General features: G+C 35.6%; 1 protein-coding gene and 1 long non-coding RNA gene across 2 annotated transcripts; both read left to right on the top strand.

The window, feature by feature from the left end:
- Positions 1–3,532: 3,532 nt before the first annotated feature.
- LOC109123673 (uncharacterized) lies at positions 3,533–5,817 on the top strand. The gene is made up of 4 exons (XM_059741969.1): positions 3,533–3,563; positions 3,683–3,798; positions 4,185–4,400; positions 4,499–5,817. The coding sequence occupies exons 1-4, from the start codon at positions 3,533–3,535 to the stop codon at positions 4,925–4,927; spliced, it is 792 nt and encodes a 263-aa protein (XP_059597952.1). The 3' UTR covers positions 4,928–5,817.
- A 1,132-nt stretch (positions 5,818–6,949) lies between these two features.
- Positions 6,950–7,587, top strand: LOC109123637 (uncharacterized). Its single transcript, XR_002031407.2, has 2 exons — positions 6,950–7,108; positions 7,201–7,587. It is a non-coding gene; the product is annotated as an uncharacterized LOC109123637 (long non-coding RNA).
- The last annotated feature ends 13,795 nt before the right edge of the window (positions 7,588–21,382 follow it).

The raw sequence follows: 21,382 nt of genomic DNA, 5'->3' as shown, positions 1-21,382 counted from the left end.
TTTTGTTATTATTTTTAATTAATTTTATCATATTTATTATTTAAATTATGATATAAAAGAAGTTAAACAAAAAAAATTATGAATAGGTTCAATCTAACTCAACCTTGCAAACCCTAATTCTGATCCATAGAGTCTAATCAATTCAATTGAACCAAAAGTATAACCTAGTTAATTTAAACCTAACTTCAGCTTATAAAAATGAGTTTGACTTGAGTTTAGGTTAAGTAATTCGGATTAGATTCAATTTAGCTACCAACTTGACTTAATTCACTTAGTATTTAATATTAATTTTAGGGTTTTATTAGCTTGTCTTGGAATTTGAATTTGAAAATTTAAAAATTTTTAATTGAAAAGAAGAGAACATGTACAAAGTTTAGATCTTGGAAAGTTTGGACGAAGTGGGAAAGATTGGGAAGAAAAATTACGAAAGGAAAGAAAAAACAAAAAATAAACTCTAGTTTTAATATATTTCACAAACTCATAAAAATTTATTTGTTTAATTTTAATCTTTTCTGTAAAGGACGAATATTAAAAAGAATATAAAACTCTAAACAATTTTCATTATATTTATTTATTTTTCATATTTTTTTAAGATAATCAAATAAAATTTGAACTTTTTTTTTTAAAGCAATTTCAACCATCTAAGCATAGCTTTAACCATACATTTAATGTTTCAAAATTTCTAATTCTTAATTATTGTTCACATTTTTAAAGGAACTTGAAACCTTACCGTCTGCAAACAATAAATAAATAAATTATAAAAACATTCTAACACCAACATAAATTTCTTTCCAACTTGATAATGATATTGTTTTAAAAGATGAGTGATATTTTGTTAATTATCTCTCCATCAAATTTAATGTTATTTTAAAATACAATAATATATCACTTTCAAGTAACTACTTGAAGGAAGTAAAAAATTCAGTCCACATTATACTCTGTAACTTTCATTTTCTATGAGATGCACTAATGAAGTAAGACATTAGAAATGTTCAAAAATTGAAATCCAAAGGTATATTAATAGTATAATTTCTTTTCTTATGAAACCTACTAGCTACCACTGAGATATTGCCAGCTTCAACACTAAAAGAAAAATGGGATATATTAAAAAATGCTAAATTAAATTGCTTTCCGACGTGACACAATAATAAGATCATAACATTATTTTAAAAATTAGGTGATATTTTTATTAGATATCTCTCCATTAAATTTAATATTACTTTCAATGCAATGACCTATTATTTTCAAGGTAATTACTTGACAATGTTGTAACATCACCTCATAAATCAAAACTTGAGTCAACATTATACTTATTCATAACTTTCATTTTCTATGAGACCTACCAATGAGCTATAGTATTAGAAAGTTAAAAAATTATACAATTGCAGGCTTCAAAACTAAAAGAAAAATGGAATAAAAAATAATAAATAAAAAAAATTCTGACACAACATAATTAAATTGCTTTTGAACGTAAAACAATAGCAAGATCATAATATTGTTTTAAAAATGGGTGATAATTTTGTTTGATATATCTCCATTAAATTTAATATTATTTTCAATGTAATTACTTGAAGGTGTTGTAGCATCACTTCATAAGTCAAAATTGAGTCCACATTATACTTTTCCACAACTTTTATTTTCTATGGGACCCACTAATGAACTAAGATATTAGAAAGTTCAAAAATTGGAATTCAAAGTGTAGACCCCATTTGGGGCTCATTCCTTTGCATCTCTACAGGTTATAATTCTTTGCAGGTGGAGGGCTCTCAAGGAGCCACGTGTCGCCTCGTGGTTGGTGGTCATAGAAACAGATGGTGGAATTGAGGAGCGAGTGAGAGTTTGACACGTGGCATGGAGATATTCTGGCCGTTAGAGAGGAGGTACGTTTCTGTTGAGGAGCAGCAGGCCAGCTAGAGGAACAGGGGGGGTGCCTTTTCAGCAGGAGGAGATTATGAGAGAGGGAGTTTTTTTTTTAGAGAGAGGAGAGTTTCTGGGGGGACGGTGAACTTGAGAAAAGGGGAACTTGAGAGAGAAAGAACCAGAGAGTGAGAGTTTTCCAGAGAGAACAGAGAGCTTGGGAGGGAGGAGGAGCCTTTCCTGGAGCTGGGGAGGCTAACAAGACCCTACTGCAGAAGGGCATTTTCAGGTATGGATGCAACTGATATATGGTTTGATTCACATTCTTATTATTCCTACCCGTTTTTTTATTGATATTTGAGTGTTAGTTGTCTTGCTTGAGGTGGATAATGAAGGCCACCTATTCCTTGTTGAGATATAGTCTTGGATTCATATTGTTAGCCTTGGTATGCTTTGTCTCTGATTGTGAAATATCCAAGAGTCCTGTCATTTATTTGCATTCGATACTGTATTCCTCACCCTAACCCGAGAAGGTTCCCGGAAAACTCATGATGTGAAGCCTTCTTTGAGGACCTTTTTATTTGTTTCCCTTTGTGCCCTGTTTTCATGCATTTTTTTAATGGTTGAGGCCACCCCTGTTCCTGGATCTTGTTAATTATATGGATTTTGAGAGAAGAGATACCTTTGAAAGAAGAGAGATCATCTGAGGATGAGAGGAGGAGGAATTGTTCAAGCAGAAAATGAGCTGAAGGGTACAAAGGAAGTATTCTCGGCTGCTGTGCTCTCCACATTTTTGTTGTGCAGGGCTTGCATGACATTGTTCATCTGTTGGTAGAGCCTATCATTATTTGTACATAGGTGTGGGAGAAGGCATCGCTTGGTTGATTGGTTGGGCATTAATATTGGAATACATAATTGATAGCTCAGTTGTTGCTCGTGACATATTTCTGAATCTGGCTTTATTTTTGGAGGCGAGGATAAGCTACCTGTTCTTGGCTTGGTATTGTGGTTAATCCATGCACAACAATTCTGGTTTTCATTGTCACTGGGATATTGTGTGTTGGGATCAAGAAGACAAGTGCTCCATTACTCTTGATGCTTTAAAGTGGGTTGATTGAGGAATTGAGAAGTTGTCCTCGAACGAAGCCGCCGGCGGCGAAACGCCTCCGCCGTCACCACCTCACTGCCAACTTAGTCCATCTGGGTACCAAACTCAGCTGCGACATCCATACTCACTGCCCATTTCATCCCGCCACCTTCTCTCTCTCTTCATCCCACTAAACTCATCCTATCGTACCACCTCTCTTATTTATCCCCCCGCCTTGCATGCACTGGAGGTCATCTTCCCAAAGGCAAGGTTGATGATGAGAGGTTCTCAAGTGATGAGGATTCGCGAAGTATGGTGAAAGCTAAGTACTCAAGTCTCCGAGGCCCATAAACGTCAAATGTCATATCATCTATAACAGCAACTATAGCAGCTCATCGGGTGGCCCTAGGTACGTTATTCACATATATCTGATGAATAAAAAAAGCGAGAATTTATGGGAGTCAGAGCAGAAGCATGTGACTTTATGAATTGACGCCTCTAAGGAAGCTGCTCTCGTGGAATTCTTGAATTTCGTGTGTGTCAATACCCTATCTACAAGTACAGCTCTTGGTTTGCTGAAATATGCTGATGACTGTTGATAAACTTGAGGTTGCTTCATGTATGTGGCGTTGTGGTAGACTCTCGAGGAACTCATCCACAGCACTTGAATCTGCATTGCTCTATATCTAGAGCTTCCTTCTAGTTATTTGATGGCTGAGGCAGTTTAGCTTTCAACAGATACAGTTAGGCAGCACCTTGCTAGTCGATACAAGGACATGACTAAATTTCAAGAAGGGGCGACGGACTTGCCTCTCACTGGGATTGAAGCAGTTTTGTCCAGTGAGGATCTCCAGGTTGCGTCAGAATATGTAGGGGCACATGGTGTCTTCTAGCATACAAGCCACGCCACCTCCTGCTTCTGTATGAAATGCACTTGTGTCAGATCAAATCTTCCACCCAGTTGCAGCTTCAAGCCATGGAACTTCTGACTCACCCAATATAACTGCCACGTGTTCTCTTTTTTGTCGTGATAATCCCTCCGGGATGCATCCAAAGCAACCACTGCTAGGCAACTGCTAGAGCTATTCGGTGGGCCAGTTTTGCTAACACGCCTCTCTATGTAGTTCATGTGATGGGCATTGATGCGATGAAAGAAATAGCTGAAGCTCGAAAATCAGGACAGAGGGTTATGGGAGAGCCAGTAGTTCCTGGGTTAGTCCCTGATGATTCTGGGCTCTAGGATCTTGACTTCATCAACGCAGCAAAGTATGTAATGAGTCCCCCTATTAGAGCATCGGGACATGACAAGGCCCTTCAAGCTGCTCTTTCAACTGGAAATCTACAGCTTGTAGGGACTGATCATTGTGCCTTCAATTCCACACAGAAAGCTTTTGGAATTAATGATTTCCGAACAATTCCTAATGGTGTTAATGGTATTGAGGAGAGGATGCATCTAGTTTGAGACACAATGGTGGGGTTTGGCCAAGTCTCAGTCATTGATTATGTCCGGATAACAAGCACTGAATGTGCTAGAGTCTTCAACATGTATCCAAGGAAAGGAGCAATACTTGCTGGATCTGCTTCTTTGAGGAGCAAGGCAGGCGCTGTAGCAACTTTCCAGGCACGACTCGGGACACGTTTGATGGTAAAACAGTTCTGGAGTTGAGATGTGAAGCTTATGTTCCGATGGCCATCCTCTGCATCAACGACATTTGTTCATCCGCCCGCGCATCCTGGAGCCTCCTCTCCATTGCAGTTGCGCACCGCTTGGGCCCAGTTCCAGTGGGGGAAACCAGCGTCTTCATTGCAATCTCTTCTGTCCACCGCGCAGATGCATTGGACGCTTGTAAGTTTGTGATTGATGAAATTAAGGCACCAGTTCCGATATGGGAGAAGGAGGTGTATGCAAATGGAGAGGTTTGGAAGGAGAACTCTGAGTTTTTGGAGAGAGGATCAAAGCTTGGTAGTGCTGGGTTGCAGTAGGGAGGTACATGCTGTTCAAGAAAAGTAAAGATGGAGGCATAGGAGATGAAGGGTTGCTGTGGGGCTAAGGTGAAGGTGGATGTTGAATGACCACTTTATGCATCCATGGAGGAGAGCTTTATTGGTCATTCGATGATGATTGGAACTTCAGAAAGCGCACAGTTAAAAGGACCCTAAGCTACCAGAGGTCTTCATGATGTGTTTCCACTGAAGATGAGCTGACTTCACATTGAGATTTCTCCTCATTAAATGAGGGCATTCCCAGCGTCAATAGAGGAATCTCAACACAATTGCACCCAGCTGAGGATCTTTCTCCTTAATGACAGCCTATATCCACCCTTGCATGGTCTGAATGGTCACTCTAGGCCGTGTGTCACCCTCAGGTTCACCATCTTTAATTTTTAAAGTGTTTCTCTTCCCAAATAATATTCTTCAAATAAATTTCCGGATTTCAATTCTCTCATTTTTACCCTTAGCATTTTTTTTAGGTTCCGAAAAATTCCGTTTTTTTTTATTTATATAAAATTGGTTGTCATTTTCTTTCCTGCAAGCCACTTTTGAATTTTCTTTGTTTTTAAAAATATTTTAAAATACGCAAAAATCAAATTTTGTAATTCCTAGTTATGGAATTTACATATTTGGTTCATGCAAAATAAATGGGCTTTGGTGGGGGCCCAACATCAAATAAATTTTCTTTAAAATAAAAATGAATTTTGAGTGAAGTGCCATGCATGCCTTTGATGATTTTGTACTCGATTTAGTGACATGTGAGCTATGTTTATGCTCTTTGTTTTGCACTAACCCTCTCTCTTGATAGCGCATAGTGGCTCGCTGCTCAGGTACACACTCATTCCCACTCTGGTTAGTTTATATGCATTCTCTGACTCTCATATGTGCCTGATTGATTCGAGTATTTATTGATTTTCCCATTGATTGTCATGTCAACTTCATCTCATTAGTAGAGACCTGACTTAGGGACTTAGAGGGGTACTACGGTCTTTACCGTACCTTCCCGATAAGTAACCTGACCCCCGAACCTGATCCAGTTTTTCGTAGATCACCTTTTCCAAAATAAGGAGTCGCACTTAGGGTTTTCTTTCTTATTTTGTTTACCCTGTTAAAAATAAAACAAAAATAAGTGGTGACTCCAAGTCATTTTTAAATAATCAATAAAAATCATTTTTCAAATAAAAATCGAGTTCGTCATTCAAGTGGGAAACGCATTGAGCCGAAATGCGGGGTCCACACAAAGGTATATTCATAGAATAATTCCTTTTCTTATGAAACCTACTGGCTATCACTGAGACATTGACTTCGACTATTCATATTTTCGAATGAACTTGAAACCTTACAATTTGCAATTGCAAGCTTCAAAACAAAAAGAAAAATATAATGTATAAAAAAAATGCTAACACAAAATAACTAAATTGTTTTCTAGCATGACATAATAGTAAGATCATAATATTGTTTTAAAAATTAGGTGATATTTTTATTTAGATATCTCTCCATTAAATTTAATATTACTTTCAATGCAACAACATATCATTTTCAAGGTAATTACTTAATGGTGTTGTAACAACACCTCATAAATAAAAAATTGAGTCCATATTATACTTTTCCACAACTTTCATTTTCTATGAGACCTACTAAAGAGCTACAATATTAGAAAGTTAAAAAATTAGAATCCAAAGTTATATTCATAGAATAACTACATTTCTTATGAAACCTACCACTAAGACATCGACTCCAACTTTTTATATCTCTAGATAAACTTGAAACCTTACAATGTATAATTGTAAGTTTCAAAACTAAAAGAAAAATGGAATAAATTAAAAAAAAACTTCTAACATAGATTAAATTGCTTTCAAACGTGACACAATAGTAGAACCCTGAGTTTGTTAAGAGAGATGGTTGCATGCCTAAGAAACATCGATCTCTTTCCCAGGGACAGATTTATATATATATATCTTTGGAGTTGTTACTGATTGGAATTATTCAAAAGTAGCAACAAGCCATTGTGATTCTTTCAGATTTCTAAATGCCTCATTTCCACATTTTTCCAAGAAGCTAACTTTCTACAATCCTAATGAAGGTGGAGATTCTGAGTTGCCCAAATTTGGAGTTCAAACTAAATGCATGTTGTCAAATGCAAATGTAGAACATCACTTCTCTTGAATACCGGTATGTTGCTTGTCTCTTATTTCTCGCATAATTGTCAAGAGATGCCTTACTTGATGCTTAAACATCTTGGTATTAATGATCATGGAAAACAGATTTCAAGTGGTAGAGAAGGGGATAATGCACCACAACATATTTCTTGTACATCTTGCAAGGATGCTCTACCATAATGATCAAAAGAAACAAAGTAGCCAAAACTAAGCAATGAGACGAGGAGAAAGAAGAGGGGAAGGAGAGAAAGCAACCTAATGCAAAGATGCATCAAATTGTTGTGTCTTGACAAAGGGATGAAGAGATGGAGAACACAAGATGCTGCTTTTTGGTAATAGGAGAAAGTCATGAAGATAAATTGTTTGGCTTGACCAAGAGAGGAAGAAACAAAGAAAAAAGAATCCAAGGTTCATTAGAGGATACTGGTGCGACATTACACCCATGTAAATATAAACCAACTGTCAATGCCACATTGAATAAGGTTCACATGATATGCCCATGAGTGCTACACTTCTATAATTTCATCAAACTGTCGTGCCACAAACTGTGTGCATCAATATACCATATGATTTTCGTGCCTAGCTGGTGTACCTTGATTTTGGTCCTCAGACAGGAGTAATCAACAAAATTTATAACCTATATCACCATGTACTAGGATAGCCTCAGCTAGTATAGCATAGTGGCTCTAAGATCGTTCACTGGGAAGGGTTTTCAACTTACTATTGACATAAATTCAAAGTTGAATTGATGTTTTTTCATTTCAAGGTTAGCTTTAAAAGAAAACATAATCTTTGGTTGAAAAAGGATTGGTTTTAAGCTAACCAAAAATAATAGTAACTGAAATTACTAATAAAGAAAAGCGTTTCTTGGAGTTTTAGGATCACTAGGGTCAGGTTCCTAATACAAAAACAGAGTTTCGGTCACTTGAATCTTTTTCTCGCATTGGAGAATTAACATATAGTTATTTCTCTAACCGGTGTGGTACAGATGCTTTCCTTTTATGGATTCCAACACTAAATCCCTCTCACTGATTCATCTTGCAATGGTTCATACCTCTCACCTAGTATTAGCCATTCAAGGTGATCCTTAACCTTGGATTTCCCTTCTTAAGCTCGCAAGAAATAACTAATGAATGTCTCCTTAGAGTCCAAAAGTTTACCAAGTGTTGGCTATTCTAGAAAATCCTACCTTTAAACCACCTCTCAAAGGCTCGCAAGAGATAAACTAGTGCATCTCAATGGACGGAGATCACTTGCCTTACCAAGTGTTGGCCCAGGTGATTTAACGGCGTTTTAAGTTAACTAAAAAGATAAAAACCATTAACGGGTCACACTTTCTCTTCATTAAAAGCTGAAACAACAAAACTTCCAATTCTTGCATTCGGCACCTTACCCAGCTCCCTTAACTCCAAGAGACAAAAAGTCTAGCCACTCATTCTCTGAGAAAACATCCTTATAGCTTGTTTGACTAATAAGAAAAATACAATCAAAGTGAGTATGTAAGGCAGAGCAAAGCTCTGTTTATTACTTCCTTCAAAACTATACAAACGGTTGTCTCTGAGAACAAGCTCCCAAGATGATTTTGTAAAGAAAATTACAAACTATATATATGAGGTTATTCACCCTTTGTTCTTACTTATTAACTAAGGAATCCTATGATTGGTAGATTACAAGGAGAAAATGGGGATTTAAACAACAAATATCTGAAGAAAAAATCTAAAAGAGTCGGTCGCAAATATCTGGAAGCACTCAGGTGGATTTCGTAGGCATGCAAGATGGGCTGTGAAATTTCGCAAGCTGAAGGTCTTCATTTTGCAGCCAAATGTTGATTTCGCAGCGAGCACCTTGTGATTTCGCAGCTGCGAAATTGGCCTTCAACTTGGTATGATTGGCTTCCAATGGCTATAACTTTTTCATTTCAACTCCGATTTGTGTATTGTTTAAAGCCTGGATTCCTGACTTCCTGAGCTTCCAAACGACATATAGTATGCATGAAATGGACTCCAGAAAGTGCTCTAAATATGTCCAACAATTGCTATCCTCTTGAATTCTTCATGTTAGATTTTTCTCTTTTCTTTCCCTCCTTGTATTCATGATTTGCTTTTGGCAAATGACTATGAAGCTTCAAAGCTTGGATTCTTCATGTAAATGAGCTTCCAATTGATTTGACATGGATTCTATATAAATCTCCTCAATCTTGGATTGCTTTGGTGATCAAAATACTATCAAAAACACCAAAACTTAACACAATTTGATTAAAAACGATTACAAGGGTCCTTAACATGCCAATTGAGTTAAAAGGTAATAACTACTACTCAAAAATGTTTAAAAGAGTTAATTACAAGCTACAAAATAACACTTTTTGAGTAGTAATCACTCCCCACAACCGACATATTGCTAGTCCCTTAGCAATGAAGGGGAGAAAAAGTAAAATAAACAGTAATATAATTTACAAAATCATACTGATCACTTCAAAAAAATTTTAAGTGGCATGATGATCTAACTCTCACATGGAACATTAAAGATATAAAACTCAAATTTCAACAAGAGTTATCAAATACCTTGCCTAATCACAATTCATAAAGAGAAGACATTATGCAAATTGAAGCTTTAAAATTGTTTCCACTTTCAAAGGTCCAATCCTTACTCTTCCACAAAAATCTAAGTGTTACTTGATAGTTTCTGAATATAGTATGCTAAACTAATCTCTCCCCCCAACCTAGTTTTTTTTCAACACTTAGCAAACTGACAAAATTCAATAGGCTAAGAACGCACCCTTTTGTTTCACAATTTTTTTCATTGTAGGAGTACAAGGCTTAAAGGTATCCTTTTCTAAATTTTCCATGTAATGGGGGTCCATCGATGACTCCCAACCAATTAAGGCTTAGGGCATCAAGCTTTAAGGATCTTTCAACCACTAACTCCTCGGATTTTATCCCAGACTTTTGAGAATGAATTTTTAATACCCAAGCACCTACAGTATGTTAAACTCCACCTATTCACCCTTGTAACGAGCATTGAGGTCGGTGACTTCCAACCAATTAAGGCTTAGGGCACCAGGTTTTAAAGATTTTCACCATATATCCTTCAGACCTTGCTCAAGTTTCAAGGTAAGCAAACATTTTTCTTTTTTCTTTTTTTTCCAAAGGCTCATTGGCCTTTTATAAGGTGTCCCAACACTATTAATTGAGGTCAAAGGTACCAAGTCTAAAATTTTCCTAAGTCAAGAGGGAAATAGTTTTTCATCTTATACTCGGAACCTATTGTGCACAATGTGTGAATAGCTTAAAGTGGAAGAACTAAGGTTGAATTCAATAGAAGTTTCAACAATTTATCAACTTTAGTAAGCATAATACAAACTCTAAGTCAAGTGAAAAACAAAAATTCAATTTCTCTCATTTTATTTTGAGAATTTTTCCTTAATAACCATGGAGAGTAGAATAAAAACTATAATTTTTTTTTTTAAATTAAGCATTAACAACTAAATTACCAAAATAACTTAGCATTTAAAATAAAAACTTCCTTCCTCAACTCTCTTCCCCCCAACCAAGCTAAACATTGTCCTCAATGTGGCAAGAGCGATTGAAATTACAGAGAGAAAGTGGTACCTCCCAGATGCTGCTGTATCTGCCTAAGGATGGCAGTATGCTGGGTATAGGTGGCGATAAGCTGATCCTGATGGGCACGTATGGCTGTCATTTGTTGAGTCAGGATGCTTTGAGAAGTGATCAATGTCTGCAAAGTGTGACATAGGCCTCTGAACTCGGAAATGGATATGGCTATCCTAGACTCAGATGGAGAAGGAGGCTCTGATGTAGTTGGTACAACTGGTAGAGTCCCTGGTGTGGCAGGAGGAGCAGAGGGTGCAACCTCAAGCATAAGTCTTGTAGAGGGCACTTCAAAGGCAGGTGCTCTCATGTCAGCAAGTATTTCAACTAGTTGTGGCTCCTCTAAATGCTATGGATGTGGAATCTCTGGATGCTCTGGTCCAGCTGGGGCTCCTGGCTCTACATCATAAGTTGTCATACTAGTCCATTTGTCGAGAGTGAATATCTCTCAACAAATGTGTCTGCGCTCAAGCTGAGGCTCAGATGGATATCCCAAGTGCTCCAAAATCTGATAGAGCAATCTCAGGAATAGAAGTGGAATGACATCCTCTCTCAGTAGCTTCTTCCTATGGACCTTCTTTTCAAAGTACATAAAAGCGGTCATAATGAGATGATGAGGGCCAAAGAAAAATCCCTTTGATATCCTGAATAAGACCTTTAGCAAAGTTCCTCTCCTCTGCACCATATGCTGAAGTGGATAGATGTTATAGCGCAGAAGTGCATCTATAAAGAACATGCTGGGAGGGAGCTCCTTTCTCAACAGATATGGACGTGTGGATGCTCCTCTGGACAGTATATGGACCATGTCACTCTGGACGTGCTGGCTCGTAGGGAATGCGTAGGGCCTCTGCTATATGTCTGGTTCCCAGGATACCATGGCGTCCGTAAATGGTGAAGTGGATGACAGTAGGATCCCGAACGCGATATGTAGTCATAGACTGATAAAAGTCTAATGCTACACGGGGATAGAAGAAATCCCTAGGAGTCATCAGGTACTCCATATGGTATCTCTGTAGTAGATGGAAGGAATCTCTGAGCTCTGGCTGAAGCCTGAAGGTAGTTTTGTCAAAGCAAAGCTCGGAGTGGAATGGCCTAGCCCGACAATCCAAATTACCCTCAATGGGTGACTGAGTGACCATGGGCCACCTGATAACCACCTCAGGAGTCATCCTAGAGGGAATCTGAGACTTTATGGCAGGTGGCTAAGGTGGCTGAGGCTCGGATGAAGGCTCTGATGGCTCAAGTAGAGCTGATATCCTTGCTTTCTTCTTAGGAGGACGGCTACTTGACTTTTTGGCAAGAGAGGAGCTTGCCCCTGGTGTGGTGGGTGGTTTTCTCGTCTCATATCGCCTCGAAGGAGAACTCAATGGTGCGTCCTCTACTGAAGGTGGGACGACAAGTGGCTGTGAAGGCTTAGTCATGGAGCCTTACACAGGGGCCACTCTCAGTGCTCTGGGGCGGCCTGAAGGAGATGAGGTCTTGGCTCATCGGGTTTTTTCCATGGCTGATTTAGAGAGGTTTGAGAGAGGGTGGCCAGAGATGCGCGCGGCTTGGGCTCAGACGGAGGTCCTCTAGAAATGGTACTCTGGCTTGGCCTCTATTTTGCACCAAATGGAGGTTTTCACAAGGCAAATGACCGGTGTAAAGTGAAAATTTGGAATTTAAAAAGTTAAATTAGAAGCCAAGTGATGGTTGGAATTTTTCGCAGATGAGGGGTTATTTCGCAGCGAAGTCCCCTTTTCGCAGCCAATGGCCATTTTCGCAGCCCATTTCGTAGCTGCGAAAAGAGAGGGGCTGCGAAATGGCACTCATGTGCCAAAGGGGTTTCGCAGGGGTTTTCGCAACTGCGAAATGAGGCTTGGGCTGCGAAAATGAGCTTTTGAGGGCCTTGGTGGTTTCGAAGAGGTTTTCGTAGCTGCGAAATGGAACTTGTGTGCCAAAGGTGGGTTTCGCAGTTGCGAAAATTTTCGCAAGGTGTGGCTATGGGGCTGCGAAATGGTTTCACAGAGGAGGGCCTATTTCGCAGCAAACCCTTAATTTCGAAGCGGGCACCTTGTGGCTGCGAAATTATTTTGCAAAGGATGGCCGTTTTCGCAGGAATCTATTTTGGGCTGCGAAATTTCGCAAACAACTGAAATTTCTTACTTCTAAGCTCCTTTTAGCTCTTTGAGACCTTCCTTCACCTCTTTTGCAAGTCCTCCTCAATTAGATCATTCAAAAAGTCTAAGTTATATACAAATAACATAAATTAAGACTAAGATCAAAATCAAAACAATTAATAAAGCTATTAAATTAACAAAATTAAACAAAAAATATGGACTTTGGTGAGACCAAGTCCATCTAACCCCTATTTGATTAGGATTTCTGTGGCTCAAGGAGGTTGATTTCCTCCTTATCTCTCTTGAATGGCTCGATGAATGGTTTGAGACGATGGCCATTGACTTTAAAGGTGTCAGTGCTGTTGGAATTCAGTAATTCCACCACTCCATTGAGATGCACTTGGTGAATAATGAAAGGGCCTATCCACCTTGACTTCAACTTCCCAGGAAAGATATGGAGCCTTGAGTCATAGAGTAAGACTCTTTGTCCTTCCTGGAATTCCTTGTTGGAGATTAACTGATCATGCCACCTCTTCATCCTCTATTTTGAAACTTTGGAATTGATGTAGGCATCATTTCTTAATTCCTCCATCTCATTAAGGTCTAAACACCTCTTTGCCCCAGTTTTGATCAAGTCCATGTTTACCTTCTTGATTGCCCATCAAGCCTTATATTCAACTTCCACAGGAAGATGGCATGCTTTGCCATAAACTAGGCGATAAGGAGACATGTCAAGAATAGTCTTGTAAGTTGTTCTATATGCCCATAGTGAATCATGGAGCTTAATAGATCAATCTCTTCTGCTCATGTTCATCACCTTCATCAATATGTTCTTGATTTCCCTGTTTGCTAGCTCAATTTGCCCGGAAGTCTGAGGGTGATAAGGTGTAGCTACCTTATGCTTCACCCCATACTTGGCTAATAGGGTTTCAAAAGGTTTGTTGCAAAAATGAGTACCTCCATCACTGGTTATAGCCTTGGGCACCCCAAATCTTGAGAAAATGTTCTCTTTAAGAAACTTGAGAACCACCCTGTGATCATTGTGTTTACAAGGGATTGTCTCAACCCATTTAGAAACATAGTCCACCCTCACCAAGATATAAGAGTTACTAAAAGACATTGGGAAAGGTCTCATGAAGTCTATGCCCCAAACATCAAAGAGATCAACTATTAGAATGGGGTTCATAGGCATTTGATTTCTTCTTGTTAGCTTCCTAAGCCTTTGGCATCTATCACAGCTCCTACACATGGTGTGGGCATCTTTGAAGAGTGATGTCCAACTAAACTCTGATTACAACACCTTCATGGTTGTTTTCTAGGAGGAAAAGTGGCCTCTACATGCACTCTCATGGCAATGGCTGAGGATTCCTTATTGCTCTTCTTCAGGGACACACTTTCTTATTATTTGATCTGCACAATACTTGAAAAGAAAAGGCTCTTCCCAATAATAGGCATGAATCTTTGCAAAAAAATGCTTCCTGTCTTGTGCTTTCCACTCTCTTGGAACTTCACCAGTAACTATATAGTTAGCAATATGAGCATACCAAGGAGTTTTTTCTAGCAACATAAGTGATTCCTCTGGAAAGTCATCATTAATAGGTAAGACATGGGAATTGTGTGCTATAGCCAACCTTGAAAGGTGGTCAGCTACCACATTCTCCACTCCTTTCTTATCTCTGATTTGGAGATTGAACTCTTGTAGTAAGAGAATCCATCTAACCAACCTTGCTTTTGCATCTTGCTTTGTCAATAAATACTTCAAGGCTGAATGGTCAGTGAAAACAATGATGAAAGACCCTACTAGATAAGCACGAAACTTGTCTAAGGCAAACACTACAGCTAACAATTCTTTCTTTGTGGTTGTGTAGTTCCTTTTTGCTTCGTTTAATGTCTTGCTTGCATAGTAGATCACATAGGGCTTTCCATCTTCTCTTTGGCCAAGCACAGCTCCTATAGCAAAGTCACTAGCATCACACATCACTTTAAAGGGTAGTTGCCAGTTGGGAGCCCTCACTATTGGATCCGTTGTCAAGAATTACTTCAGTTGATCAAAACTCTTTTGACATCTCTCATCCCATACAAACTTAGCATCCTTAGCCAAAAGTTCACAAAGAGGCTTTGAAAACTTAGAGAAATATTTTACAAACCTCCTATAGAACCCTGCATGGCCAAGGAATTGCCTTACTCCTTTTACAGTTGTTGGGGATGGCAATTTGACAATAAGTTCCACCTTTGCTTTATCAACTTCAATGCCTTTCTCGGAGATGATATGGTCAAAGACAATTTCTTGTTGTACCATAAAATGACATTTCTCCCAATTGAGCACCAAGTCCTTTTCAATGCATCTGTTCATAACCGCTTCCAAGTTGACTAAGCATTCTTCAAATGTACCTCCATATATGGTGATGTCATCCATGAAAAACTCCATAATTCGCTCCACCATATCACTGAAGATACTTAGCATACATCGTTGGAATGTTGCAGGTGCATTACATAAACTAAAAGGCATTCTTCTGTAGGCATATGTTCCAAATGGACATGTGAAAGTGGTATTCTCCTGATCTTCAACATCAATTTCAATTTGAAAATACCCGGAGTAGCCGTCCAAGAAACAATAGAAAGGGTGGCCAGAGACTCTCTCCAACACTTGATCAATAAATGGCAACGGAAAATGATCATTCCTTGTCACAGCATTCAATTTTCTATAATCAATACACACCCTCCAACCTGAAGTGAGGCGTGTAGCAACTTCTTCTCCCTTTTCATTTTGAACCACCGTGATCCCTGACTTCTTTGGGACTACTTGAGTAGGACTTACCCAAGGGCTATCAAATATGGGGTAAATAATACTTGCTTGAAATAGCTTCAGAACCTCAGCTCGCACCACCTCTTGCAAATGAGGATTCAATCTTCTTTGAGGTTGACGAATTAGTTTAGCTTCTTCTTCCATGTATAAATGATGTGTACAGACCAAAGGACTGATGCCTTTCAAGTCAGATATTTGTCATCCTATTGCTTTCTTACACCTCTTGAGAACTTCAAGTAGAGACATCTCCTGAGGAGTAGTAAGAGATGAAGACATAACAACAGGGCACTTTTAATTTTCTTCCAGGTATGTATATTTCAACTCCGTGGGTAGAGGTTTCAGATTGAGCTTTGGGGTCTCCTCTTTAGCAGCTTCTTGTGCCTCCTCTTTATTGAACAAAGGTAGAATCTCTTTTATCCTTCTCCAACCTTGTAAAGTAGCAAGCATATCAAAGGGTTCAGGCAACCCTTCTTCAAGATCCCCAAGACTTTCATTCAACTTGTCTTGCATTTTCTTATTACAATGCTCCTCCACTAGAGTGTCAATAATGCACACTTCTTCTGGACCTTCTTCTTCTTTCAGAGTGATTAGCTTTTTGGACATATAGAAGATATTGAGCTCCAGTTTCATGTTGCCAAACGTGAGTTGCATAAGTCCATTCCTACAATTTATGATTGCATTTGACGTAGCAAGGAATGGCCTTCCAAGGATGATAGGAACATAATTCGTTTCCTTGACAATTAGGTATGTGTCAAGAACAACAAAGTCTACTCGATAATAGGAATTATCAACTTGAACTAAGACATCTTCAATTATCCCCCTTGGAATTTTCACTGATCTATCTGCTAGAGATAGAGTGATTGATGTTGGCTTCAATTCACCAAGTCCCAATTTCTTGTAGATAGAGTATGGTAGCAAATTCACACTTGCTCCCTAATCTAACAACCACTCATCTAGATATATCTACACTCATGATGACCGAGCTAACGTTTTCTTAAAGCACCCATTTGAACAAACACTTATAATTGTCGTATTAACACTAGTACGATCGTCTAAGTTCAAACACTTATTTTCAATTATAAATAATTATTAATCAGGCCAATTAGAGGATGACATATAAAGGCTTGACAAAATATAAATATCTATGAACATTCGAGAGAAGAAAAACAAGTGGAATTTTGACGTACTTACGAACACAACTTAAAATTTATCTTTTAAAAGAAAAACGTCCAAGAAACCAATCACGTAAATGAAAAACCACGTTAAAATAAAAGTCCATGAAATGTTTTAATAAACTATTTCTAATATAAAAAATATTTTTTTTAAAAGAAAAAAATAACTAATAATATAAAAAAAATACTTGATAAATAATCTTTCTAATAACACTCTAAATATATATATATAAATCTGAATACAGAAAATCTTCAAAAACATATTCAAAATCGTAATCTTTTAACATTATGATGAAGAAGCATCAATCTGTGATCCATGGATGAAGATGTTTTGACAGCACAACAACAATCATTTTAAAAATGAATAAATTAAACAGTTATGCATGACTTGCATAATTTTATGATTGTACGCATGATTTGTATGAATGTCAAATCCTAGATAAAACAAGAGGGCGGTGACCACGTGTCCATGTTTACCTTTCGCGAATAGAAAAGATGGCAATCAATTTACGTGAAATTCATTGCAGCAACGTGGAAGACACCCATTGGCCAGATCTTTTCAACCATTAATATTATCATATTCTTTTCTTTAAGAGGGAAGTTACTTCCAAAGTTAATTTACTGGCTGCATCAGAGACATTTGATGGGACTTTCATATCTAAAAACCCTCACCGGATGCTCCATCCGTCCCGCAATTTGATCGGATCCACCTGTGTCCAAAGACACCATTTTCAAACAACAGTTGGTAGTTCGGACTTGTACACTCAAAACTTTCTATTAAATTAATAAAAGATTATATGCCGAAGGTTCATCTTCACATGACTCTTTCCCTGTCCCATTCTACCCTGAATCCACGATCTCATTAAATTAATATAAATCTGGTTTTAGTGTTGATGGGTCAGTACCTAAAAGACAAACACCATGGATCAAATCCTACCACATTTATATTAAGGTTTCATTAATTTATGTTAGGTTCGAGCTTAGTTTTATTCTTTTATATCTTAATCTTATTATTTAAATTTATTTTTTATACTTTATTTTTATTATTTATATCATCGTAAAACATGATATGTATATTGAACTCAAATCCTATAAGTTTAAATATTTAGAAAAATTGATATATCAATATAGTTTGGTTTGGAGAGGAGTTGTAGTTTGAACTACTCCATAATTTTCATATTTGTTTCTTCATCTGATATCTATTCTCTTTTTTAACAATTCTTTGGTATATCTCCCGTCTTGTCATTTGCAATTATATGAAATGAGATCGTATGTTAGGGAGGGGGCTAACTCAAATCTTATAAGTTTAAACTTTTAAGAAAATTAATAATTTAACATTTATCACAATCAAACTGAAATTTTTTATAAATACTTTTTTAGTGCTTTAAGTTATGTTTGATTGTTCAAGTATTACGAAAAAATGTTAATGAAATATTTAGTTTTACTTTAAGTTATATATAATTAAAATTAATTAAAAGTTTATGTATTTTTAGATTCATTTAATCTTTATAAATAAAATAAGATTTAAATAAAATATAAAAATAAATTATGAATTTTAAATTTATTTTATATTATTATTATTATTATTTTCTAATTTTCCTCTTTATTTTCTTTTTCGAACGAGCTTTACTACTTCAATTCACCTTTTGTTTTTGCTTTTTTTTTAAAAAATAATAATAATTTTTATTAAAATAAATGTAATTTATGAGTAAATAAATTATTTTTCATAAATTTTATATTCTATCTTAATAAAAAGTAAATTTGTAACTTTATTTTAAATATGATTAAAAAGGGGAAATGGAAAAGGAAATTAAATTATTTTTACTTAATTTTATATATAAATGAGGTGAAGTGAGATAATACTTAAAATCATTTTGGTAGTGATTCTAAAAAATGTTTTTAATCTAAAAAGTCTTTTTTTTTTTTTAAAAAAAAAAAGTGTGTAAAAACAAGTTTAAGAAAATATGGTCAAATGGGCTCATATTTTCCCTTTGTTTTTAAAAATCAATGAAAACAATTTATATTTGTTCTCTAAAAATTGTTCTTTATTTCACCTTATTTTTAAAAATTGCTTCCAGATAACAATGGTCAAACATTGTTAGAAAATTTTAAAAACAGTTTTTTATTTTTAAAAACAAAAAAAAAAAATGCACTATTTTTAAATCACATGACCAAACAAGTTCTATTTGTAAGAAAAAAACCTCTAAGCATTATAAATTTTTTCAACCTCTCTTTATATTTGATATTCCTCAACCTTCTTATATTTTGGTTTAATTTTTATATGGTCAAAATTAGAGATGACAACTATAGAAGGATTTAGGACCAGTTTAAACAAATTAGGGATATATTTGAGAATTTTTTTATAAAATTAAATAAAAATTAAAATTAAATCATTTTTATTTATAAAATTCAATAAAAATAATTTAGTTTCTTTTTTTGTTTTCCCCCTTTTGAACATGTTTAAAATAAAATTGAAAATATAATTTTTATCAATGCTAATATAAAATTCATAAAAATTAATTTATTAACTCTTAAATTATATTAATTTTAATAAGATTTATATTTAAAAATAATAAAAAATAGTATAAAAGTTTAAATAAGACATGGTGACTATAACTTATAACTTAAATAATCAACATGAGTTGAGACAAGGATGACATGACCGTTAACATAATTATCCAAAATACAATAAGTACTACAATTTAAAGGTGATGAGGATAACATCTTCCCATTAACATAATTGTCCAAATTAAAGTTGATGCACACCATCTCACACATAATTTTGTCAAAAGTCTTTCACTTTTATCTTTTTCATAATTATTGAAAATTTTCATAATCTTCTTATCTAAGGGGCAAGGTGAACCACTAAAAAAATAAGAAGCTAAAGTGTCCATTTAATACATCTGTTATTTTTTTTTTTTAAATTAGAATTTCTATATGAAAGTAGAACATGTTATACAAAAAAATATAAATTTATGTCATATGTTTAAAAATCACATTAAAATTTTTTAAAATTTGGTTTAGTAAAATTCTTTTAATACCTTAAATTTTTAAATGATTTTTAAAACTATTATTATTTTTTTAATATAAGTATCCTTATATCTTTTTGTGGACCCCGCATTTCGTGCTCATGCGTTTTCCACTCGATGGCGAGCTCGATTTTATTTGAAAAATTGATTTTTTATTGATTAAGGAAATGACTTGGAGTCGCCACTTATTTTTGTTTTATTTTTAAAAGGGTAAACAAAATAAGAAAGAAAAACCCTAAATATGACTCCTTAATTTGAAAAAGACGGTCTGCGAAAAACCGGATCGGGTACGAGGGTCAGGTTACTTATCAGGAAGGTACGGGAAAGACCGTAGCACCCCTCTAAGTCCCTAAAATGGGTCTCTACTAATAAAATGGAGCAATCATAGCAATTAATTAAGAAATCAATGGATACCCGGAACTATCATGCACATATGAGAATCAGAATATGCATAGAGAATAACCAAAGTGGAAGTGGATACGTACCTATTCAGCAAACGACAACACGCTATCACAAAATAGGGTTAGTGGACAAACGCAGGTTGATTATGTACATATCATGGAACATAGCAAATCAATCACGCATGGCAAATAAATCAACCAATCGATCAATCGATCAATCAATCATAAAATCATGTATGTGGGGCCCCCACCAAAGCCCGATTAATCTTGCACGAATTAATATCACAAATTCCATTATTTAGGAATTATGAAGATTGCATTCACGCTTATTAAAATCAAGAGGAGCATAAGATTGTTTGAAAACCAGAGTGGAATCAAAACTATTTGAGAGAAAATTGGATTTTTGAAATTTATTTGAAAATTGGAGTCTTAGGGATTATTTGAAAATTGGAGTTTTAGAAATTACTTGAAAAACTAGATTTTTAGAAATTAAATATAAAAATGAGAATTTTAGAAATTAAACTTGAAAGGAATTGGAATTTTAGAGAGCTAAATTTGGGAATCGGAATTTTGAAAAAATTATTTAAAGACGGAATTTTAATAAACAAATAAGTGGATAAATAAAGGAATGGAATAATAATAATGATGAAATAATAAATATTAAGTAAATAATTGCGAAAAATAGAATTTTAAAGATTGAAGATTGAATTTAGAGATTGAAATTTTGAGAAATTATTTGGAGATGGGATTTTAAATATATGAATAAGTGAATAAATAAATGAACGGGATAATAATAGTAACGAAAATCGTCATTAAACAGCTGAATGTGAATAGTGAAAATTTTGAGGTTGAAAATTAAATTCGGGAGTCGAAAAATTGGAATTGTCTAATGATGGAATTTTAAAAATTAAAATTTGAAAATAATTAAAGTTTGGGAAGTTAAAGTATTGAAAACTAAATTTTAAAAAATCGGAGCTTTTGAAAAATTAAATTAGAATTGGAGCTTTGAGAAATTAAATTAAAACTAGAGTTTTTTTTTTTTTTGGTATATTATTTTAAGATTAAAATTTTGAAAATGAAATTTTTGGGCATCAAAAGTTGAAGAAAACTAATAAAATAATAGAATGAAATAAAATAAAAAGAGGCTTACCATCAAAACGTGTACACAACAT

This window comes from Vitis vinifera, chromosome 13 (assembly GCF_030704535.1).
Source record: "Vitis vinifera cultivar Pinot Noir 40024 chromosome 13, ASM3070453v1".
Lineage (NCBI taxonomy): Eukaryota > Viridiplantae > Streptophyta > Magnoliopsida > Vitales > Vitaceae > Vitis > Vitis vinifera.
The sequence above is the reverse complement of the archived record's forward strand: the minus strand, read 5'-3'. Positions and strand labels throughout refer to the sequence as shown.